Source organism: Colossoma macropomum, unplaced genomic scaffold (assembly GCF_904425465.1).
Source record: "Colossoma macropomum unplaced genomic scaffold, Colossoma_macropomum, whole genome shotgun sequence".
Classification (NCBI taxonomy): Eukaryota; Metazoa; Chordata; class Actinopteri; order Characiformes; family Serrasalmidae; genus Colossoma; species Colossoma macropomum.
In genome coordinates this window covers 42,930,594-42,953,969 of record NW_023494785.1, presented here as the reverse complement: position 1 = coordinate 42,953,969, position 23,376 = coordinate 42,930,594, and the positions used below count along the sequence as shown (strand labels likewise).

At 39.4% G+C, this 23,376-nt stretch overlaps 1 protein-coding gene across 1 annotated transcript in view; it reads left to right on the top strand.

Moving 5' to 3' along the window:
• Positions 1-23,138, top strand: part of si:dkeyp-69b9.3 (myocardin) — a 31,989-nt gene extending 8,851 nt beyond the window's left edge. Inside the window, 15 exon segments of the mRNA XM_036595750.1 lie at positions 8,866-8,928; positions 10,008-10,063; positions 11,649-11,715; positions 12,432-12,557; positions 15,386-15,579; positions 16,510-16,602; positions 16,604-16,651; positions 17,252-17,556; positions 18,289-18,433; positions 19,590-20,030; positions 20,672-20,767; positions 21,453-21,593; positions 21,717-21,771; positions 22,400-22,565; positions 22,567-23,138. Of these exon segments, the coding sequence (XP_036451643.1) occupies positions 8,866-8,928; positions 10,008-10,063; positions 11,649-11,715; positions 12,432-12,557; positions 15,386-15,579; positions 16,510-16,602; positions 16,604-16,651; positions 17,252-17,556; positions 18,289-18,433; positions 19,590-20,030; positions 20,672-20,767; positions 21,453-21,593; positions 21,717-21,771; positions 22,400-22,565; positions 22,567-22,813 (2,243 nt within the window). The 3' untranslated portion in view covers positions 22,814-23,138.
• Positions 23,139-23,376: the final 238 nt, after the last annotated feature.

Genomic DNA, 23,376 nt, shown 5'->3' with positions numbered 1-23,376 from the left:
CTCACATCTACTGGCCTGTTTTATTTGTCGCTCGTAGTCATGGTTACGGCTGAAGTAATTTAACTGCTTGTAATACTTCAGCATGACTAATGGCTGGATTTATTACACATAATACCACTTCAGTAAGCAGGAGGTGAGGCGTTGAAACTCCTTTATCCTCTGTCACTGTTCGTGCTCTGCTCTGATGTTTGACCCTTGACCCAAGGATGACCTTCGGTTCAGTGAATCGTGAGCCATGTGGCCACCTCCACTGACGTATCTGTCAGCGTTTCTCAGAGTGGCTTCCTCAGCCAGCGCATTAGACCATTAGACTACAACACAAATATAGACATTTTATTTACTATCCAAAACCACAAGAGAACCTACATGAGTCTTCTGAGTTTATATGGAATGTTGATGATGGTAAAATAGTAAAAAATCTGAAATAATATATTTTTTGGGTCTGTTTTGCCTTAGAACACCCTACATGTATCCCTCCACCATGAATGGATTTTAAAAATACATTTAGGCCAAAAATCATAAAACATTGTCTCAGACATCAGGCAGTGAATTCATAACCATTTCATGTAGTAACTTTCTGTGAGGGAGCTTTTAGAGGTGGACGTCTGGTTCCTATCACCACCACTGTGAACAATTCTGACTCAGTAAGTTTCTCTAGAACAGAGCGTTTCACACCAAACCACTCTGAACGACTCTGTTTACACCTTAACCAAGTAATTATGCAGGGATCTTGTGTCAGTTGCTGGTTCAGTTGTCAGTTGTGTCAGTTACTGCTTAAGTGTGTTTACACTTAATAATCTGATAACTGCAGAAAATCAGATTGTGTCAGTAACTGGTTCAGTGTGTTTACACTTAATAATCTGATAAATGCAAAAATCAGATTGTGTCAGTAACTGGTTCAGTGTGTTTACACTTAATAATCTGATAACTGCAGAAAATCAGATTGTGTCTGTAACTGGTTCAGTGATTTTACACTTAATAATCTGATAACTGCAGAAAATCAGATTGTGTCAGTAACTGGTTCAGTGTGTTTACACTTAATAATCTGATATGTGCAGAAAATCAGATTGTGTCAGTAACTGGTTCAGTGTGTTTACATGATCTTGGGTAATCAGATAATGGGAAAACTCCGGGTCTACATGAGTCAGACAGTAATCAGATTAGTCCAATCTAAAATCCTCCAATTTTTATGCTGCTTATGATCGGATTATTAAGTGCATGTAAACACACCCAATGCTGTGGGCAAATCTCTTCCAGTAACTTCAGCCTTGCTACAACAGCTGGTGGAGTAGGCTGTGACGTTAACTCAGCTAGCTAGTGATGCTGAGACAACTGAAACTAGTGAACCTTCTTCTCAGCCTAGGACTTATGAATCATCTCAGATTAAGCCATTAACAAACAATGCATCAGTTCTTTCACTTGAACCGGTGGAATAGGGGTGTGTGTCCTGATTACGAGCTGCAAAAGCGGATTATCACTATCGTTTTTACATTTGTCCTCTTGAGAACTTGACAGGTGAGATGCTGAAAGAACAGAACTCTGGAACTGATGGCGACTGAGCTGTCACCGAATTTAAGACATGAGGTCACTTTTCTTGTAGGTGTGAAGGGTTTTATTGGACTTTGAGACACATTGTGAAAGCAGATGTTTAAACATGAGGTGAGGTTTTCTTCATAAAGCAGGTGATGAAGCAGAGATTTCAAACCTGCTGAAAAAACAGCTCGGCCAGCTGGTTAAGCTGGTTAGATTAATTTAGCCAGTTAACAAGCATACGGTATGTTTTTGTGTTGAGTTTAGCTGGTTGACCAGCATGACCAGCATGAGCAAGTTGACCAGGACTGTGCTGATAGACCTTTTCTCTTTAATATCATGTAGAACTACTGTATTATGTTCAAAAGTATAAGCTTCAATAGTGCCATCAAGGAGGGGTAAGGGGGGCCACGGCTACCCTGGTACAATTTTTGGCCCCCCCAGTGCCCCCCCCTGGTGAGTCGCGTTCTTCCGTGGGCCTGGGCTGCTGCACTGAACGCACTGCATGACAGACGGGATCACACAATGTCACTTTCATAATTTAAAATATATTTGAAATGTATGTCCAGCTGAAACGAATGAACAGTTCAACAACAACTGTGTGGTAATGATGGCACAGAGTTCATGACCCAACTCGGCCGAAGAGAGAGCGATCTGCGCTCTGAGTGATCTAAGAAGCCCCGTCTGGAAATACTTCAGAGCAGAAGGTGTACTTAAAGGTCAGCAGATGGCAAAACTGTGGCGCCTCGAGATAAAGTTGTATGCGAGCTGTGTAAGCTACAGTTAGCCTACCATTCCAGCACCAGCAACCTGAGGGCACGTCTCAATAATATGAACCCAAATGCATCTAATTCAGTTCCTCCTTAAATTCAGGTTCCCCCTGATAAATCATGGTCGTGGGCGCGTATACATGAAACAATAGCCACGTTTACATGCAGCCTGATAATCCGTTAATAATCCGACTAATTGCTCAATTGGAATAGAATACGTCCATGTAAACACCTCAATTGGAATAGACTAGTCCGATTGAGGCCATTCAGAATACAGTTTCTATCTGACTGATCGAGGTGGGTAATCCTGTATATAATCTGTTAAATAGCAGAATAATATCCGTGTAAACGCCTGTATCTGATTACATTCCCTATCGGAAAGTTTAAGTCCGTTCTGATCATGTTCGTCACGTCATAGTGAGAGTTTATAACGTTCAACATGGCGGAGCAGAAACTGGTCTGCAGAGGAGACGAAGTTCATGCTCTGATCTTTAAAAGACGGCGGTGGGACCATCAGATTGTTGAGTAGAGTGAGAATAAACACCTCAGTCTTCATCTGTAGTCAGAATGTATTCAAACGGATTGGAGAAAAATTTTGCATGTAAACACAGTGCAAACAATGGAAAGTGGGTGGAAAAGTTTTATGCCTCAATTTAATAATCACTGCAAAGCGCAGATTTACACCTTTCTTAAACCTTTTTTACTTCCCGTACTTGTTGTTCAGTGCAGGGAATGGGCACTCCTGGCGACTTGGCTTATGGAGGGGAGCATGAATTTGAGAGGAAACTGAATCTGATGCAATATTACTGTTGTATTGGTTTGCCCTCTTATAGACATATTCGATATTCGAATGGTTCAAACCTGTCAAACCTTGGGAATGATTGACATTTTTTGGCTAATTTTGACAGCTCTAATGCACATCAGATCGTTAACATTAACTGAACAGTTACTGGTTCAGTGTGTTTACATGCTCTTGGGTAATCAGATAATGGGGTAACTCCAGGTCTACATGAGTCAGGCAGTAATCGGATTTCTGCTTTACAACCAGCCAATAAACTCACAGAAGATGTGACGTAAGCGTAACATAAAACTCAAACTTCATGCCGCAGCTTTTTTTAAAATCCAGCTCTCTTTATCGGATTTCTTAATCGGATTTCTGGACCTTAGTCCGATCTAAGAAATCCTCCAATTCCTATGCTGGTTACACAACAATTTAAATAATCAAATAACTGCAGAACTCTGATTATGATCGGATTATTAAGTGCATGTAAACAGTAACATTTACTATAAAATAAGAAACCAAAGTATATCCATATGCAATTCATTACCTCTCATACTGACACAGTATTCAACTAGTTTATATACTACAACAGTGTGATAGAACAGAGTTCTTGATATTCAGTCATGGCTTTTGGTTTTATGTGGCACTCAGAGATTTTCAGTGACCACATCTGGCCACCCGATGAAAAATTTCTGTAGGCTCCACAGGTTTGTACTTATGTACGTTCTGTCACATCATCAGTGGCTGTTGCTTTGATAATGAAGGGTCAGTTCATTATTTAGTAATCCAGATAGCAGCCAGGTTTGGGCCAATTCTGGGCCACTGGTTGGTTGACTACCAGGCAGATGCGGGCCAGAATAGGGCCATCTGCTGGACAGCTTCATCCAGTTTTGCCTTGTGTCTACATTTCTGAGCCAATTCTGGTGTGAATGTTGTGGAACAACAACGAAGTCGGGCCAGATTTGTGCCACCTTGGTCAGTTCTACTCACATTACAGTGTGTGGGCCAGATCTGGGCCAAGGACCCAGCTGTATACTGGGTCGGAACAAACCCAAGGATGTGGCCAGCCAGACAAATTTTGCCCATTGGGAACTGGGCAGTGTTTTTCTGTGTGTTTAGCAGTACATTAGCACCTGTAGCATCTAGTGAACGTGTGAATGGGTTGTAACATCAGCTTTTTAGACTTGTGTTTTTGCAGATTCTCTGAGAAAGTTTTTATAAGAAGTTTTCTTGCTTGTCATGTTGTGTCGTTTTCCTCTGAGCTCTAGAGACAGGCGTTAGCTTAGCTTGCTGCTTTTCTTGCCTTTTCTTGCTGTTTCTAATGGGCCCGAACGTTTTAAAGCCGCAAACAGGCCAAGCTGACTCACAACCAGACAGAGATACCGACACGCGCAGCGCTGTAGCGGAATTTCCACTTTGTAGGGAATTCATGCTTTCATGCTAATACTAGCTGACTGGGCTAATATTTTACTCGGCTAAAGGTGTCCGTTTTGGATGAAAGACACAAAACACAGAGAGGAAAAGCTCATGGATCTTGTCAGAATGTTTAAAGTAAAGTGAAAAGAGGAAGAAATTACTTAGCAGAAATGACAGAGAGAGAGAGAGAGAGAGAGAGAGAGAGAGAGAGAGAGAGAAGAGAGAGACAGAGGGAGAGAGAGAGGGAGAGAGAGAGAGAGAGGGAGAGAGAGGGACAGCTGAAGGGGGGATGGGGGATGACAGAAATAGAAATACTGAAAGATAAATAGTTACCCCCTCCCTCTCTTCACCTGCTGATCCAAGTAACTGTGGATATGAGTGTGCATGTATGTGTGTGTGTGTGTGTGTGTGTGTGTTGTGTGCGTGCATGTGTGTGTGTGTGTGTGTGCGTGTACACGCGCACACGTGTGTGTATCCGTGTGTTCATGTTTGTGTGTGTGTAAGTGAAAGAAGGACGAACAGAAGGTTGTTTGCTCCGTATCGGAGGTGTTAATGTGTGTTTGCTCAAGTGTGTATGATGATTTCAATACAGTATCAAAAAATTAGAAAAAAAAAGTATTGAAACTGGAGCTGTCAGACAATAATTGGGATTAATCACATGATTTTGTGGAGTTAATTGAGGTGAATTTGTTTTTTAGTTTTAGTTTTGTAAAGTTGATCATGATTAATCACATTGTTTTCTGTAGTTAATTGCAATTAACTGCATTAGTTATGTGTAGCTAATCATGATGAATTGCATTGTTGACATTCGAGATTAATCATATTGGCTCATGTGTACTTAATCTCCATTAATCACATTATTTTGTGCAGTTAGTTGTGATGAAGTGTATTATTTAATGTAGTTAATATTGATAAATCTCATTATTTCGGTGTAGTTAATCATGATTTATCATCTTAGTTGCTTAAATTTGACCATAAAGAAATATTTTCCACTTAAAAAGCAGTGTGTTTTGTTAAAGTCGACAAGGTAATCAGAATGAATGTATTACTTTCTATAATTCAATAATTCATAACCTTAACATAGAAATCATGTTAAGTCAACATAGTTTCCAATTTTCATTACTGTATACAAGTGTATATATCATGTATATCATATATACAGTCAACAGATGTGTATATCATATATATCATATACACCCAATGAGTGTATATATCATATATATCATATACACACTCGATGAGTTTATATATCATATATACAGTCAGTGGTTCAGCTCCTCCGTGATTGTAGCCTCTCACTCTTGTTCATACAGCTTGTTTCAGTGGAGGATCTCGAGGGGAAGCTGGAGCTCCACTAAGTTGCTGCTAATCTTACTTGATTTATCTGTGAGCGTCTGTCCAGCGTTTTCTGCTGAAGGTGCTGAAGGTGTAGCTGGGCTTCAGCCTGCACTACTCCTGGGTTAAACTAGCATGATGCTTTTAAATAAACATTTTGAAAGTTTGATTTGGACTTGTTTTGTACTTATCTTGGTCAAAAATGTAATAAAACCCAGTAAACATGCTCAATAATGTAATACAATGTCTAAACTGATAATGTGATATTTTATTTCTATTTTTATTAGTAATGTAAACTTTATTACATTATTGCAAATGTATAATTTTTGCAAGTTGATTTATTATTATTATTATTACTATTATTATTATTATTATTATTTAATGGCTGATGTAATACTTTTAATAGCAGTTACCAAAGGTCTTCTACAGTGCTCTTGTGCTTGTTATTATTATTGCCTGTTATTACACTATCATACAAAAATGTTATTACATTAACACTTTACACTTTGTATTACATTACTGAAGTTTATTAGGCCATTTTTTTGTCTTTTATTACATTTGGTACCACTTTGAAATAAGACTGCCTTTATAAAGTGTTCAAGAATGTTTTTTTTATTTATTTATTTATTTGTATATATATTATATGAGTTTATTAATGGTTATTAATTAGGTCATAAAGACCTTAAAATCATTAATAAGCATTTACATAACACACAAATTAAAAGGGTTACAGTGGCCTGTTGTTTCCCTTATAGTGGACGCATTCACTCATTTACTTTGTCGTTTTCATCAGTCAGCATCAAACCTGTCAGCTTAATCACATATTCATATTCATTAGATATAACATCTTACTTTTGAGCTGCTTATTAATGATTTTCAAAGTGTTTGAACCATGAACAAACTAATGTTAAGCCATTTATTAACCCTTTATAAGGGTAGACCTATGTTAAAGTGGTACCTTACATTTTTACATTATATTTCTGGGTGATATAAGATAATTGGCAATTTATTCCAGACTGGGTTCTGTAAGTGAGTGAGCATGCTTAAGTGCCCAGTGAATCACTGATTTATGATCCTGCGAAGGTCCTCAGTGGCGCGGTGTACTTTACAGAGCTTGAAGTCATAAAATCTTACACCTACAGAGCAGAGCTCAGTCAGAGAGTCCTGTGCTGAACGTGGCCAAAAACTACCCTGACAGGAAAAGGCTGTTGGACTGACATGCAAAATGAAAAGCTACTCAGTGCTTCAAAGAAAACTCTTGAAAAACTTTTAAAGTTGTAATGCTGTGAATGCCAGTGACGATGGCTGACTGAACGAAGGCTCAAAGCGGGCAGCTGATAAAACCTGCTGCACAGAAGTGCATATGCATAGATATGCAGCTAGCCAACCAGAATGCATTGGACAAAATCCTGATAGTTGTGGCCATCTTAACGGGGAAAAGATATCACACACTGGCCAGAAATCATATTTAGTGTTTCTGCAACTATGAGCACTTTTAAAGGGGAACTCCACTGACCTTTTTAAAATTCTCCCTAATTAAATGGTTGAGATGTAAACAGAGTCATTCAGAGTGGTTTGGTGTGAAACGCTCTGTTCTAGAGAAACTTACAGAGTCAGAACTGTTCACAGTGGTGGTGATAGGAACCAGACGTCCACCTCTAAAAGCTCCCTCACAGAAAGTTACTACATTAAATAGTTGTGAATTCACTGACTGATATCTAAAACACTGTTTTACGATAGTTTTAAGAAGACTTTGACCTTTAAAATCCATTCATGGTGGAGGGATACATGCAGGGTGATGTAAGACAAAATAGTCCCCAAAAAAATTAGTTTTGATGATTTTCCACTACTTTACCATCATCATTCCATATAAACTGATGAGACTCGTGTAGGTTCACTGGTGGTTCTGGATAGTAAATAAAATGTCTATATTTGTGTTGTAGTCATGGTGACCCCTGGTTCCCATCACCACCACTGTAAAGACATCTGAACCATTTCACACCAAACCAATCTGAATGACTTCAACTAAAGGTCATTTCAGAAATTTTGAAAAAATGATGGAATTCCCCTTTCTGTCTCAGGGATGGACTTATAGTAACATATTTTATTATTATGCAGTTCATATTAAAACAGTCTTACTGCCTCCATCACTTATTTTTCAACTTTACAAATGTGTTTTATGTAAGAATTGCATTGTTTACCCTTGACTTCTGAAGTGGTTCTATATAGAGCTTTATAGAACTCATGGTTCTAAATAGAACCATTGCCTTTACTAAAGAACCCTTGAAGAACCATCTTTTTTAAGAGTGTATTGTGTCAGAAACTACAGAATAGAAGCTTATACTCAACCAGTTAGCATGGTGCTAACTGCAGGCCTAAATCACCACACACTCGTCTCAGACCGTGTGGAGTTGTTCAGTATCTCTAATAGACTTGGGCCTGATCCCATTTCCCCCCTCGCCCCTACCACTTAGCCCTGGCCCTCTGTTTTGCACCATTTAAGGTGGAACAGGGAAAATTCGAACAAGAAGCTGGTGAATATCTGACTTCAGCTTCATATCACTGAAGAATTAGGGGTGGGTGATAATAAATAATTGCCCCCCTCTTTGAAGTCATATGATGCCCTAAATGTAACTAAAGCCCAGCAGTGAGGAGCTGAACTTTACCCTCCTCTGCTGTCACTGCAGACAGGCAGGGTTGCCTCCAGAGCAGCACTGGTAGCTCTTAATGAAGTAATGCTCTTTTTATTTGAGGGTCCCATTTTATAGGGGGAGATTTCAACCACTACTCAGTTCCAAGAGGAGACACTCAAAAACAAGGGGTAGGGTAAAATAAGAAATGGGATTGGGCCTTGATTATGTTGTTTCTCACACTGTGTGACTCACTGTTATCCAAAAACACGGACTAAAGTACCGACAGAATTCAGCTTTCAAGATGGGTGCTGCTACCGTGTTTAGCAATGCTTTGTCCACGCTGATTCACTGATTCACTCAAATGATTGACGACTTTATTGTAATTCTTTTTTGTCTCCAGTTCTGCAGCTGAGGATCCAGAACCGCAGGCAGCAGAAGGAGCTGAGCGCTGACTCTGGTGAGGGTGGGTTCGTCCGGGTGTGCTGTGGTCATTATCTCACTGCTAGCATGCACAGTGAGAAATAAGCACATTTAGCTCAACCTCCTCTCTCTGTATTTCACTCCCTGCTTTTGAGCTTTTTCATCTTCTCTGCTTTCCCAGCTTCCTGTGTTCTCAACCATTTAAACTCCAGACGCTTTTCTTAGATATTAATCTTATGACTGTTCGGTAATAACCATGACTTATTCACACTGAGAGAAAAAGTCACTGAACTGAAGTGACTCAAATGTGTAGATCGCTTCCACACAAATGAAATATGTTACATTAACTTAAATTAAGTAAGTTAATTAATTATTCAGACATAGTAATTAAATTGATGTAACATATTCATTCATGTTGAGCCAATGTACACATTTAAATCATGTAAAACTAAAAATAACTTTTAAGCAACTTTTTTAGTGCAAGAACTATTGTATTCAGTAACTGCTGTGAATTGTTTAGTAACTCAGTAACTATTATGAATTATTCAGTAACTATTATGAATTATTCAGTAACTATTATGAATTATTCAATAACTATTATGAATTATTCAGTTGCCACTATGAATTCTTCAGTAACCACTATGAATTCTACATTAACTATTATGAATTATTCAGTTGCCACTATGAATTCTTCAGTAACCACTATGAATTCTACATTAACTATTATGAATTATTTAGTAACCACTATGAATTATTCAGTAACCACTATGAATTATTCGGTAACTATTATGAATTATTCAGTAACTATTATGAATTATTTAGTAACCACTACGAATTATTCAGTAAATAATACAAATTATTTACTAACTACTTTTAATTATTCAATAATCACTATGAATTATTTACTAAATACTATATATTATTCGGTAACCACTATAAATCATTTAGTAACTAATATACTTTTTATATCTTTATATTATCACCTATTGTGACTCTGACATATAAATTATGCAGTTAACACCTTAAACAGGCCTATTAATCCTATGATTTATTACTTAGTGACTAATATACATTATTATATAATTAGTAAACAGTGCATTTTACTGTATTGTTTGTCTGCAGGTGTGAAGGCCTCCTGCCCTGACAAAGTAGGGGAGAAAGAGGCTAACGCTGTAGCGGTGAGTGATGTATCTGAAATCAATGATCCTGAAAACCTGTAGAGAAAAGCTGGTAGACCTGAGAGAATCTGCTGTAGCCTGTGGAAGTGAACTGGAAGCGGAAGTACTGACATACTTGAGTGCACAAGTATTCCATGTCAGAGTCCATAACAAAGAAAAGTACTAATATGTTTTTGCTGGGTGATTTTCAGACTGTGGTTGTTTTCTTCCACACTGAAAGGTCAGAGGCCATAGTTCATAAAGTATGTGCTAATACCTGATTGTACACTAATCTATGGGAAGAGGAAGTGATGACCAGTCTGAAATGGTCGTGCTAAGTAGAATTACTTTAAAGTTTGTTGGGTCTTCAATGAGGTAGCAGCAACTATATTTCTTTCACAGTTATGGAAATGGAACAACTTTACTTTGTAAAAACACTCAAAACACTTATTCTGGTGAAACTTTTTAAAATTCTGGAGATAATTCAAGTGCAGTAACTGAAGTATATTGTTGCTGTCGAAACAAAACCTCCAAAATCTCCAAAACAGCAACTTTACAGGAGAAGGAAAAAACTTCCTTAGCTTGTAATGGAAGTAAATGAAGCAAAACGTTTGTCCAAGTCATTTTGGATCATTTCTCCTGGTCCATTCATCATGACATTTGAACACAAAGCGGCCCACCGGTAGTTAAGTACAGTATTAGAAAAAATCCGCTTATCATCGCTCATTTTCTACTCACAGTGCAATTTACTGATTTTTCCTTCTTCCTTTCTTTAGTTATACTTTGTAAATTAGTTTAGTTAATAAAGTACATTTTCTCTCAGTCATTTGTATCCAGACAGCATGCATATATGGGTCCGCTGATTTGATAAGGTCGGCACCCCACTGACTGTTTCCCACTGCTGGTCCGCCCTCGGACCACCCAGATTATTTTCCTGCATACAAGCTTTAACTAGTTTTTTGATCTCCTCAAACAAATTTTAAATGCACAGAGACTTTTATTTTGGAAAATAAACTAAGACAAACATTACAAACAACTAAGAGAAGGAAATAATGACTAGGCCTGATATAAAATGATTTTATAGAAATGTTTCTGACTCTGTGCTGGATTAAAATTATTTACCAAAGTAATTTACAAAGTATAACTAAAGAAAGGAAGGAAGGAAAAATTAGTGAATTGGACTGTGGATGAAAAATGAGCGATGATAAGTGGAATTTTGTCTAATACTCTGTTAAACCACTGGTGGGCCGCCCGGAAAACGCTGAGCAAAGTGCAAGTGGACCACCAGCTTTGATGTAAAGCAAGGATGTAAGACTTAGCATGTAAGGGGTTAATGCCACAGAATCAGCAGATGTTAGTTTGCTGTATACACTGGATGCCGATGGAAAGTGAGTAATCAACAGCGAAAAAGGGAAAAATGAAAGCTTTTACTGCCACTTTTTAAATGTGCTCAAAGATATTTAACTGGAAAACTTAGTGTTTATGAAATGCCTCTATATGACGTCAGCCTGTATGCAAATTTTCATATGAATATGTAATAGGTATGCTGTGATAAGTATGTTTTATGTTGCTGGTTGGTCTGACTGGGTTATTTCCTGATATGCAGCACCAGACAGAGGATGGCGCCACTCTGAAGTCACCCCCTAGTGGTCTGGCTGCTGAAGCTGCACAAGGTGATTCACTGTCTGGGAGATGTAGTGAGAAATATCAGAAAGTGTTCCAGTTGTTTACTAAACGCTAATGTATGAGGTATATACAGTGTATTAATCTTAATAGCGTAAGATTTTGGCAAGTTAGCATAATATTAACAAACTGTCACTCACTTTCAGGTTTTTCTATAGGGAAACGCCGATGATTTTTCAAAATTTTGAGATGTAAACAGAGTGATTCAGAGTGGTTTGGTGTGAAATGGTTCAGATATCTTTACAGTGGTGTTGATAGGAACCAGGGGTCGCCATGACTACAACACAAATATTGACATTTTATTTACCATCCAAAACCACCAGTGAACCTACACGAGTCTTCTGAGTTTATATGGAATGTTGATGATGGAAAATAGTGATAAATCTGACAAAATAGTTTTTTTGGGGACTATTTTGCCTTAGAACATCCTGCATGTATCCCTCGACCATGAATGGATTTTATAAATACGTTTAAGGCCAAAAATCATAAAACAGTGTCTCAGACATCAGGCAGCGTATTCATCACTATTTCATGTAATAACTTTCTGTGAGGGAGCTTTTAGAGGTGGACGTCTGGTTCCTATCACCACCATTGTGAACAATTCTGACTAGTACGTTTTTCTACAGTGAACCATTTCACATCAAACCACTCTGAATATGTATAGCAGACCAGAGTATTGAGTTCTCACCCCCTCTCCTTTCCATAGACAGGGCCTGTGGCGCAGCTCAGAGGCAGAAGAAGGCTCGTCTGGCCGATGATGCAAGCGAGAAGGTTCAGAAAGGACCGGGACGGCTGGAGCTTCTCCAGAAACACATACTGCCTTTGGAAAACAGTGAGTGGAACTAATAGCACATTCAAAAACACAAATACATAAATGAGTGGAAGAACGGAATGAGTGCAGATGCTTCCAGGCAGCTGACATGATACAATTAACCAATTATATATTATATTATATTATAATTATACATGCTCTGTGGCATGTATGAACATGCTGAGCAGGTATGGTTGACCTTGACTTTGGATCTAAAGATCTAAGTGACTTTGGATGAAGGTTCATTATTGGGGCACGGATGGAGCTTCAGTCAACTGGCTGGTGTTTCAATAGGAACAGTAATTAAACTGAACTACATTTAGTTCTGTGGGAAAGGGCTCAGTAAACAGGCCTGGAAACTGTGGTATAAAGCACACATTCAGTGAGCGTGATGCTCTTATGCTCTTGCACTAGTCTGATGTGTAAGAGCAGCTGTTCCTCAGGTGACTGAGAATGTCAGTGCAGGTTGTGATCAGACTGTAAGCGAAAACATCAACTCCATAGAGAGGGATATTTCAGTAGGCCTGCAGTGCACAAACCCCTCACAGACGAATGACCATCTGAGAGGTCACATTTACTGAAATGGAATATTCAGACGAGTCATCTTTCACCATATTCTCCATAAGTGGGCGAGTGCATGTGCAGCGTGCACCAAGGGAACAGTACAGGTCTCAGTGCTGGAACCCCTGAGGGGATCCATATGCTGGCATGGTTTGGATCCAGTTGCACATCAATACATCAATCAATACAATAAGTTATTCCAACTAATCACTAATGAAGCCCAAAGCATACGATTATCATCACATGATGGTTTGCATCATGCAGATACATCTATATGATGGTTCTAATGTGATGCTGGTGCTCTACTACTTGTTATGTTTACAATAATTACTTGGAAGTAATCTCTGCAGAATGATGAATAAAACACACTTACACTCAAAGTAATGCTGGGTTAAAAAGAACCCAATACGGGTCGTATCCAGGGAGGGGGGAGTAGCTAAGTAGTGCACTACTTTTTGTAGCTAACTACAAATTTTTGTAGCTAATAGCTGTAGCCGCTACAGTTTTATGAAATGTAGCTAATGGCTGTAGCGCCTACGATTTTTTGTAGCTATAGTGATAATTTTCGCTACAATTTTTCTACAGGCTTCAGACAATCCGTGCAAAATCTGAATCATAGACTGCGGTCATTAACTGGGCTGGTGAATTAGCAGTTCTCCATTAACTCCAGAGTTTAAGATCATTTATTGTTAAACTGTGTTGAACGATCAGCAGAGCTTTATTTTACTGTAAAGGGGGATTATTTTATTATTACCTACAAATCTAGTGCTGTGACCCCTGGCTTGGCTAAAGCAAAAAAAACATTTTCGTAATAGACTATTACTAACAGTACTGCGCAGAGCCAGCGTCACTGATGAGAATTTTTAGGCTAAAGTGTTGCTGAAGTTTAACAAAGGACCCCTAATGTCATGTCTGTACAGATCTTGCTGAAATGCTTAAATTGGAGAAAAATTGTTTGGTTTGTATACGGTTAATTTTGTTGATTATTATTAGGAAAAACCTGAAATTTTTGTTGGACATCATGCCTTTGGTTGTGTAAATTTGATTGCTGGTTACACTTTTTGGTGATCTTTTTGTACATTTGCAGCTTTTCAATTATATGTTTCTTTCTGGCTCACGATTAAATGCAGTGTCTCGTTCACACTTTCAGTTGGGCTTGTTTGGTGTGTCAGGTGGAGATTCAGAAACACTCTGACAATCGCAGTTTGAAAGTAGCTAAAACCCTCGTCGTGTCCATAATCCAGTGCAGGGTCACTGTATAACATGACACATACTGGATTAAACTGACCCAGCATCGCTGGGTCATTAGAGTCACCATGAAATATGATTACTTTGACCCAGCAGTGGGTTCATTTGAACCATGTTACTGGGTTACTGTCCGATCTTCTTATCACCACCACTGTAAAGAGATCTGGTTGAGATGTAAACAGAGTGGTTTGGTGTGAAACGCTCTGTTCTAGAGAAACTTACAGAGTCAGAACTGTTCACAGTGGTGGTGATAGGAACCAGACGTCCACCTCTAAAAGCTCCCTCACAGAAAGTTCCTACATGAAATGGTTATGAATTCACTGCCTGATGTCTGAAACTATGTTTTATTTGTGATAAATTTTGGTCTAAAACATGCATTTGTTTGATCCATTCTTGATGAAGGGATACATTAAGGGTGTTCTAAGGCAAAATAGTCCCCAAAATAAAATTATTTCAGATTTTTTACTATTTTACCATTATTAAATTCCATATAAACTCAGAAGACTCGTGTAGGTTCACTGGTGGTTCTGGATAGTAAATAAAATGTCTATATTTGTGTTGTAGTCATGGTGACCCCTGGTTCCTATCACCACCACTGTAAAGAGATCTGAACCATTTCACGCCAAACCACTCTGAATCTCTCTGTTTACATCTCAATCAATAAATTATGCAGACATTTTGAAAAATCAATGGAATTCCTCTTTTCACAGATTCTGTTCTAACCAGTGTTGTTATGATTTGTAAATTACCCCTTTGGCAGGATTGTTATTGTGACACAGTCACTAATCCAGCAACTGGGCTCCCCAAAAATGACCTAAAACTAACCCAGCACTGTGAAAACAAGCCAACACAACAACCAAACTGGCTCAACCCAAGATTTGGGTAGAAAAAACAACTCAGCAGTTTGTAAATTGCAAACATTATGCAATTGTCTTGGGCATTATTACAGTATATTACACTACAGTTCATTAATAAAACTTGGTCTGAACCTCAAACCTGACCCTAATAGTCCTGACCCTTTTCTCTTTCTCTTCTCTCAGCTGCTGTTTCCTTCACCTCACCTTCAGATGTCTTCGAAGATGATGTCTCCTCATGTTCTTCGGCGTCTCCTGAGCAACTCGGGATTCACCAGTCCCCCGGCTTCTCCTCCTCACCTGGACTGAGCAGTGACCAATCGCTGAGTGATGTGTCACCTGTTGCCACGCCCATCAGCTGCAGTCCAAGCAATGTTCAGGTATTTCACAGTTAAATAATGTAGTCCAGTGTTTTTCAGCCTCATCTGCCTCTGCTAGATCTGTAGCGTACAGTCCTTTACCATGGACGATAAGCTCAGCTGCAGATGCCCATTGGCTTCTATTATAAAATTTATATATAATGTTTTTCTTAATTTTTATTATTATTATTATTATTTTGTTATATTATTATATAATTATAATTATTCTTTTACTTTTGAAATTTAATTTACAATCATATACACATATATACATATATACATAAAGATAAAGATAAAAGACATCATGATATTGCTAGAAAAATATGGATGATAAGTTCAGCTGCCCATCAGCTTCTATTATATATGAGGTATATATATATATATATATATATATATATATATATATATATTATTTTACTTTTTAATTTAATTTTCTTTACATTTATTTAGTTTTGTTGATTTTCTAAGTGAAAGTAAGTTCTACAGAGAACACTCTTCCGCTCATTTTAATGCACAATCTCTGTTTAACTAGCTAGAGGAAATAATAAAACGTGTGTGTCAGTGCAAAAATTATGTCACATTTTATATTTCATGTTTGATTTTTTCCCCAGTATGTTACACTGTGCTAACTTCTTTGTACTTAGAAAAACAAAACATGGAATTTGATTTGAGGTGTTCAAACTTTTGCACATGATTGTTTATATACAATTGAAGCTGCTGGAGGTTTAGGTATATATTTTTTCTGTATATAAATAATATTTTACTTTTTTTTCTTTTCATTCTTGCATGCAAAATCATACGATTGTCCCGTTTGGGTGTCCCTGAAATGGTGCTCAGAAAAAGCCCTGCACGTTATTCAGTAATAACATGTATATTGATTACAATAACAGTTGAAATCCAAATACAGCTGTAAACCTCATGTTATGATGTAATGATTTCTCCCAACAGCAGTGCAGCTTAGCGCTGTTTCCAGCTGCAGAGGGTGTCGGTCAGCCAGTGGCCGTGACGGTGGCGGGGTCAAACTCCATAGCAATGACTGGGAGACCCAAAGGGGATGTACATGTCCTCTCAGACAACACCACTGCTGCCAAAGGTAGAAACACAGACACTAGAGATGGGGTCAGAGGTCTGAACGCATTTGCTGTGTGTAAACACTGGAATTCCATTAGGGTTAAAAAATTTATATATATATATATATATATATATATATATATATATATATATATATATATGTATGTGTGTATATATGGGTGTGAATAATGTAAATCACGTAAATTAAGTGTAAAATTTGGGTCATTTCATGAAGTATTTTAATATAATTTTTTACTTTGCTTTTTATTATTTTAAATGTAGATTACAGCATTTTTTTTCTTTTTTATATAATAATTATTATTATTATTATTATATTTAATGAAATTATTATTTGTTACTTGATAGAATTGATAGAATTAATATTTTCATTATATTGGCTATATTTTCCTAATTTTATTATTATTGTTGTTGTTGTTGTTGTTGTACAAATAAAAAGACTTGACCCTGTAAATTAACTCATAGACTTAATTATGGTTTTATATGTATGGTTTCTGTTTATATTACATACTTTACAGTAAACAACAGAGTTAACAATGATTCTCTTTTTGAACTGTAAAGATTTTTTCTTTACTCTTTTTCTTCATTCCTTTCTGTCTCTCAGACAACTCAGCCCTCAACCCCACCCAATCTTTCCACCCTGGGGGGGTCTTTATCATCACCCCGCCCCCCGCGGCCACGCAAAACACGCGACTGTAAGCCTAAAATGAGGAAGCTGAAGTACCACCAATACATCCCCCCAGACCAGAGGGGCGGTTCAGGGGGCGGTTCTGGGAGTAATTCCCAAAAGAACAGCGCCAGTCAGGCTCAGCCTATCGACCCCGCCTACTCCCGCCTCCTACAGCAGCAGCAGGTCTTCCTGCAACTGCAGATTCTCAACCAGCAACAACAGCTCACTGTGGCAACCAGGTAACAAATCAACAAATAACACAAGAGAACCCTGAGAACCCACCATATTGGACTATAAGGCGTATTAACCCTTCAAATTCTGGAGTTATTCATGTAGTTTGATTATACTATTTAAATTTCATGATAATTGCGTAGTTGAATAGATAAGTAATTTATTACATTTACATTCATCTAAATCCTGTATCAACAGATTCAGCTTAAATCAAAGGGTTTCATTCCAAAACCCATTACAGACCACTTTAAATATACACACTTAAAAATTATGTTTCTTCAAAGGTTCTTTAGTAAAGAAAATGGTTCTGTATAAAACCTTAAACCCTCAAAGAACCCTTTGCATGATTAAAAGGTTCTTTGCATCGTGAAAAGCTTTTTCAGATTGATGGATAATGTGCTGTAGATGGTCCTATATAGAACCTTTTTTTGAAAACGGTTCTATATAGCACCAAAAAAGGGTTCTTCTATTGATACAAGCTTGACATTGTAGCAATAGCAGAACCCTTTTTGTTGTTATAACCATGAACCATGTCCATGTTCTTTAGGGTTTAAGGTTTTATATAGAACCATTTTCTTTACTAAAGAACCCTTGACTAGATGAAACCAATCATAATATATATACCAATCAGAATTTTGAAACACAGAACATTTAACACCTAAAGATGTACCCACCTATATGCTTATCCATACGCATCAGCAAAGAGGACTTCCTGACACCTACTTTATGTATCCAATCAGCAGTGAGAACCAAGTAGTGAGCTTTTCTGGAGCTGTGCCGCAAAGCTGCCCTCAGCCTGTTGCCCCGGCAACAAACCCCACCCTCCGAGAAACAAGTCCCACCCACAAGCCGGAATTACTTCCTCCAAACCTTGATGACTTAACGGTAAGACTCTCATTGCGTTTTTGCTTAAAGAGATTCAAACACCACATTTTCCCCGAAATGTCGTCTATCAGCCGAGACAAGGTCGCTTCTTTAGTTTTGCACTGAAGCTACAAGGCTAATATTGCTAACAAGTATGATATACAATCATTTAAAACAGTAGCAGCAGCTATGAATTAGTACTAGACTGAATTTCGACTGTATTTTTATCCATTTTTAAAGATAACAGTATGTCAAACAGTGTCCGAAACAACATACACAACTTCAGACACCAAACCTTGGAAAATGGTGTAAAGTTGGTAAATTTGGAAACTGCTTAGTAGATATTCCAAAGTTGATGCTGCATTCACATGTTGGCGGTAAAAGAATGACGACAAACTGGATATTCCATTGTTTTCAATGGAGCCGCAATGCAAAATTATGCCACCACCAACGGCAACGTTCTGCAAACCGTAGCGGTATGAGGAACTTTCCATCAAGAGTTCAGCTTTTCCATCTTTTGCCCTCGACCACAACAGTGGAATAAACCAAATGTTCATTTTTTGAGGGAGTTGTTGAATTCCAGACAAACCCAATATTATATACACACACACACACTATCTAAGCCACTTATCTTTTGGATCGCGGATGGTGCTGGGGCCTATCCCAGCAGTCATTGGTCGAAAGGCAGGAAACACCCTGGACAGGCCGCCAGTCCATCACAGCGTACATTATTATACAATAAAAATAGAAAGAGTGCAGATCCTTTTTCCACCTTAAATAAACAGTCTACACTGCTAAAGCTCCCCTCTAATGACCATCTATTTTCACCGGTAACCCAGTTGTGAAATACAAGGGGTCCTCGGGGGTCCGGGACTCCCTAAATAACCTCTAGGACCCCCTGAATGTCTTAAAATCAAAATTCTGAGGGGTCCCTGAAAATGAACTCATTATGATGTTTTGCTGTCTGTTAGGGAAAAATAGACGCTCAAATCCAGATTCAGTGAAGCTCAATGTTTATCTGCTTCACCCACAATCAGCTTCCGTCTTTGGTGTTCTGAACTAGAGCTGCAGCACTGCTCTGCCTCAGGGTGGCGCTGTAGCAGAATGGTTCACGCAGTTTTTCAACGCGAACATGTGAACCCAGCACAAGTGTTTTTCATGCATCTCATTGTTCCAGGTGTCTGAACTCCGACAGCAGCTGCGCAAACGTGGACTTCCGGTCTCCGGCACCAAACCCGCCCTGCTGGAGAGACTCCGCCCCTACCAGATGCCCCGCCCCCAGGTAACCCCCGCCCCTCTCTCCCAGATGGAGGTGACCCTGGACCCTTCCCAGCCGCCCAGTCTGAGCATCTCTAACGTGGATGTTTCCACCAGCCCTCCTCACATCTACATCCAGTCTTCAGGACTTGTGGAGCAGGGCTTGACTGGGGTCGCTTACCTGACCTCCCCGGCTTCTTCTGCGGGCTCCAGCCCGAGCCTGCAGGCCCCCTCGCCTCCACTGCCCTCCGTCGCCCTCTGGAGGTCAGAGCAGGCAGCGGAGGAGCTGAGTGTGGAGCTGAAGATGAGGGAGAGGATTCGGAGCAGACCGAGAGAGAAAGCGCTGGATACAGTCACAAAGGTAAGTTCCTGTGGTGCTGGGCGGGACTGTGTTGGAAGATAATGATGTCAAGTGACCAATCAGCGTCAGAACAAACTCTCCTTAGCTCTGTCTCGGTAAATACTAGCGAGCAAACTAGCTAGTATGCCTGGATGATAGGCATTATTTGTGAATATTCGTTTTTTAACATTAACTGTTTTAAAGAAAATCTTTATTGAAACCACCTATTAAATAATATAATACTAATTAAATGATATATAATAATATAATACTGAGTAACAGAACATCTCTTAGAAAGCCACATCTGTCACCATAATAAATGTTACTGTAAGCACGTGCATTCATGAGCTTCTTCTGGTGCAGATCTATAGTGAATTGTATACTAATAGCGCTCCCTGCTGGAGAAACTTAAGGCTGCAAGCGGTTTTCAAGTCCATGCTTTTGTGCTTTCCACATTAAAAAGCAACATTTTTATAATTCAGCCAACTACCGAGACACTTTAGCTGTATGGAAAATGCTGCTATCTATCTATCTATCTATCTATCTATCTATCTATCTATCTATCTATCTGTCTGTCTATCTGTCTGTCTATCTATCCATCTATCTAATAGTTAATCCTGTGGGTGTTTACTCGTCTTTCATTTTGTTTGTACGTCTTTCAGCCATGTGGAGGTTCCCTACATCCCTTCCTGCAACAGGACCCGGGATGCTCCAGAGGGAAACCAGACACAGACGGACAGGAAGTGCTCTTCACACAGGTCAGTATAAACCGCTGTATGTAGAAAACACTTTTGTTTCCAGAAACATTGTCGTGCTTACGAACGGAAGCCGTCCAAGCACACATTTGAGTATTTCAGAACTAAACTGAATGGAAAATGATCCAATCAGGATGTTTTTTTCCTGTAGTATCTAGGTAGACGTAGCCTAGCGAGCTCACCCATTGGTCAGAAAACCAGGCTTGGGTTAGTTGTTATGAACGGAAAACAGCAGCTGCAGCAAATAAAACATGTCTTTTACAAGCTTCAAATATCTGTGTTTAATCTAAAACGGCCAAAAATTGTTCATGTGCACCAGCATTAGCTTGGCGCTAACATAATATCAGAAATTCCACAAAGGCGCTAGCAGAAATTAGCATTATAATGGAGGTGGGTTTTTGCTAGATTTGTCATTATGGCCCTAAACTAAAGGCCTAACTCTAATATTCACCACTGAATTAACAGTAAAAAATACACCAGTTCTCAGCATGTTAAGTTTCACATTTTAATAAAAACAAAACAATCTATCAATTTTTAAATTTGCAGCTGAATCAGCTCTTTCAGATTGACACACTGCTTTTTACACCTCTAGTTCATACATATACTGTAAAGTATTCTCTTTAGACGTCTGAGAGAGCACTTAAACAGAGAAAGCTCCCCTCTCTTGCTCTGTTCGCTGTATCAGCAGGTGTTCTCCTGTCAGCCGTGTGATTCTATTGGCCAGGATTTTGAGCTCCCTGTCCAAATCACAGCAAGCCCAGTGCAAGCCTCCCCCCCCGCGGACCGCAGCCTGGAGGAGCTCCTGCAGGAGGCCATTCAAAAAGTACAGGTATGTGTCAGGAAGGGAGAGAGAAGGAGGGTTTTAGAGAGTAAATGTCCCCGACATCAGCTCTTTGAGTGGTGTTTAGGGTAAAACAAGCACGTCATAATTATATGTTTCTGTTTATATTAGATGGACCCAAGTGAGTCCATAGATGACATTTTGGAGGATCCTGTTAGTTGTTCTGGTGAGTCAAAAGCACTTTCTTCTCCCTCCATATGGAAAATATAAACATGCTATTGGGAGACTAAGGAGTCAGGAGATCGCTGGTGATGCCATAGCCATCCGTAAGTGGGAGTCCAACAGAGCATAACTGTCCTCTCTCTCTCTTTGGGAGGGTAGGATGGCCCTCCATCTCCATCCAATGCTCAGCATGATGCTGGCCAATGCAGACGTCTGTTAGCAGATGCAATGAAATTAGCAGTTAGCATTCTTCTTCTGTCCAGTGATGTGTAAGCAGCAGTTTGAAAAGATGGAGGGAGATCTAGCTAGCAGGTGACTAAATTAGAGAGAATAAAATGAGCAAAAAATCTTGTGAGTAACCTTTGAAACAATAACTTTTTAAGTGAAGAAAAAAATGATCTTAACATCTTTTAGTGTGGACCTAAAAAAACAACCTGAAAGTCTTACTTTTCAAAACATCTATTGGTCAGTTTGTCACAAAATGACGTTTGTGGCATGATTGTCAATATGATGTTGCAGAGTAAATATATTTTTGATGAGATTCCAGACGCATGCACATTCTTGCAGAACCCTGCTATAAAGACATTCTAGACACCTTGACGTTATTTCCTTTCACTGTTCTATTTTTCCAGATAATGTTCCCAACATTACGGAAATCCAGACGTCCAGCACCGCCGCCCCGAACTCGTCTCCTAGCCCCCTGCCTGACCAGCCCACCCAGCGAAGCTCCAAAGACGACAGCGCGCTGTCGGCGTCTCCGCTGTGCTCCTCACTGCTGCTGGAGCTTCCCCCCCTCCCCGGTCAGCGCCCCTAACTCTGCCCCCCCTCCTCCTCCACCCATCTGCACCACTCCGCCCCTGAGTGCCCCCTCCAGGAAGAGGAGGTCCAACGCGCCGACCTTTGACCCCGCCGACTGGCTGGAGTCTCTGAGCTCCGGCATGCAGCCTCTCACTCCGCCGGCCGCTCCGTTCCTGGAGAGCGACTTCGGCCTGGATTCGGACCTGAACATCAACAGAGTGCTCGACCTGATGGTGGAGCAGTGGTGAGGGGCACAGGAGAGCCCAAATACGCCCCCCGAACATTCTCTGCCCTAAAAAGTCCTGTCTGAACTTTTCACTTCCCTCACTTTCATCCATCTCGCACATGCGCTGGGCTCGTGGACTTCAGCTCAAGTGACCTAAAGTAGTCAGTCAGCCAAGATACGTTTGGTGGACAAAGTTTTTGCTTCAGTTTTGCACTGTCCCTGTAATGTTGCTATCAGCATCATATTGCTATTAGCATCATACAGGCCCTTCTGGCTGCCCATCTCTCTGTTGCTAAGTAACAACAGCATCCTAACTTTGTAACATCTAAAGGCCAGAAGTTTAACTACTTCTGTTAACTAGCTAACGTGGTGCTTCTTTAATTTCTTTAGTTTTGCACTGGAGTCTAATGTAACTAACATGCAGCAGAAGCTAGTAGCCTGCTGTTAGCATCGTACAAACTGCATGCTTCTGGCTGCCTATCTCCCTGTTGCTAAGCAACAAAAGCATCCTAACTTAGTAACATCTACAAGGATGAAGTTTATCTACTGCTACTAACCAGCAAACGTGGGGCTTTTTCTATAGTT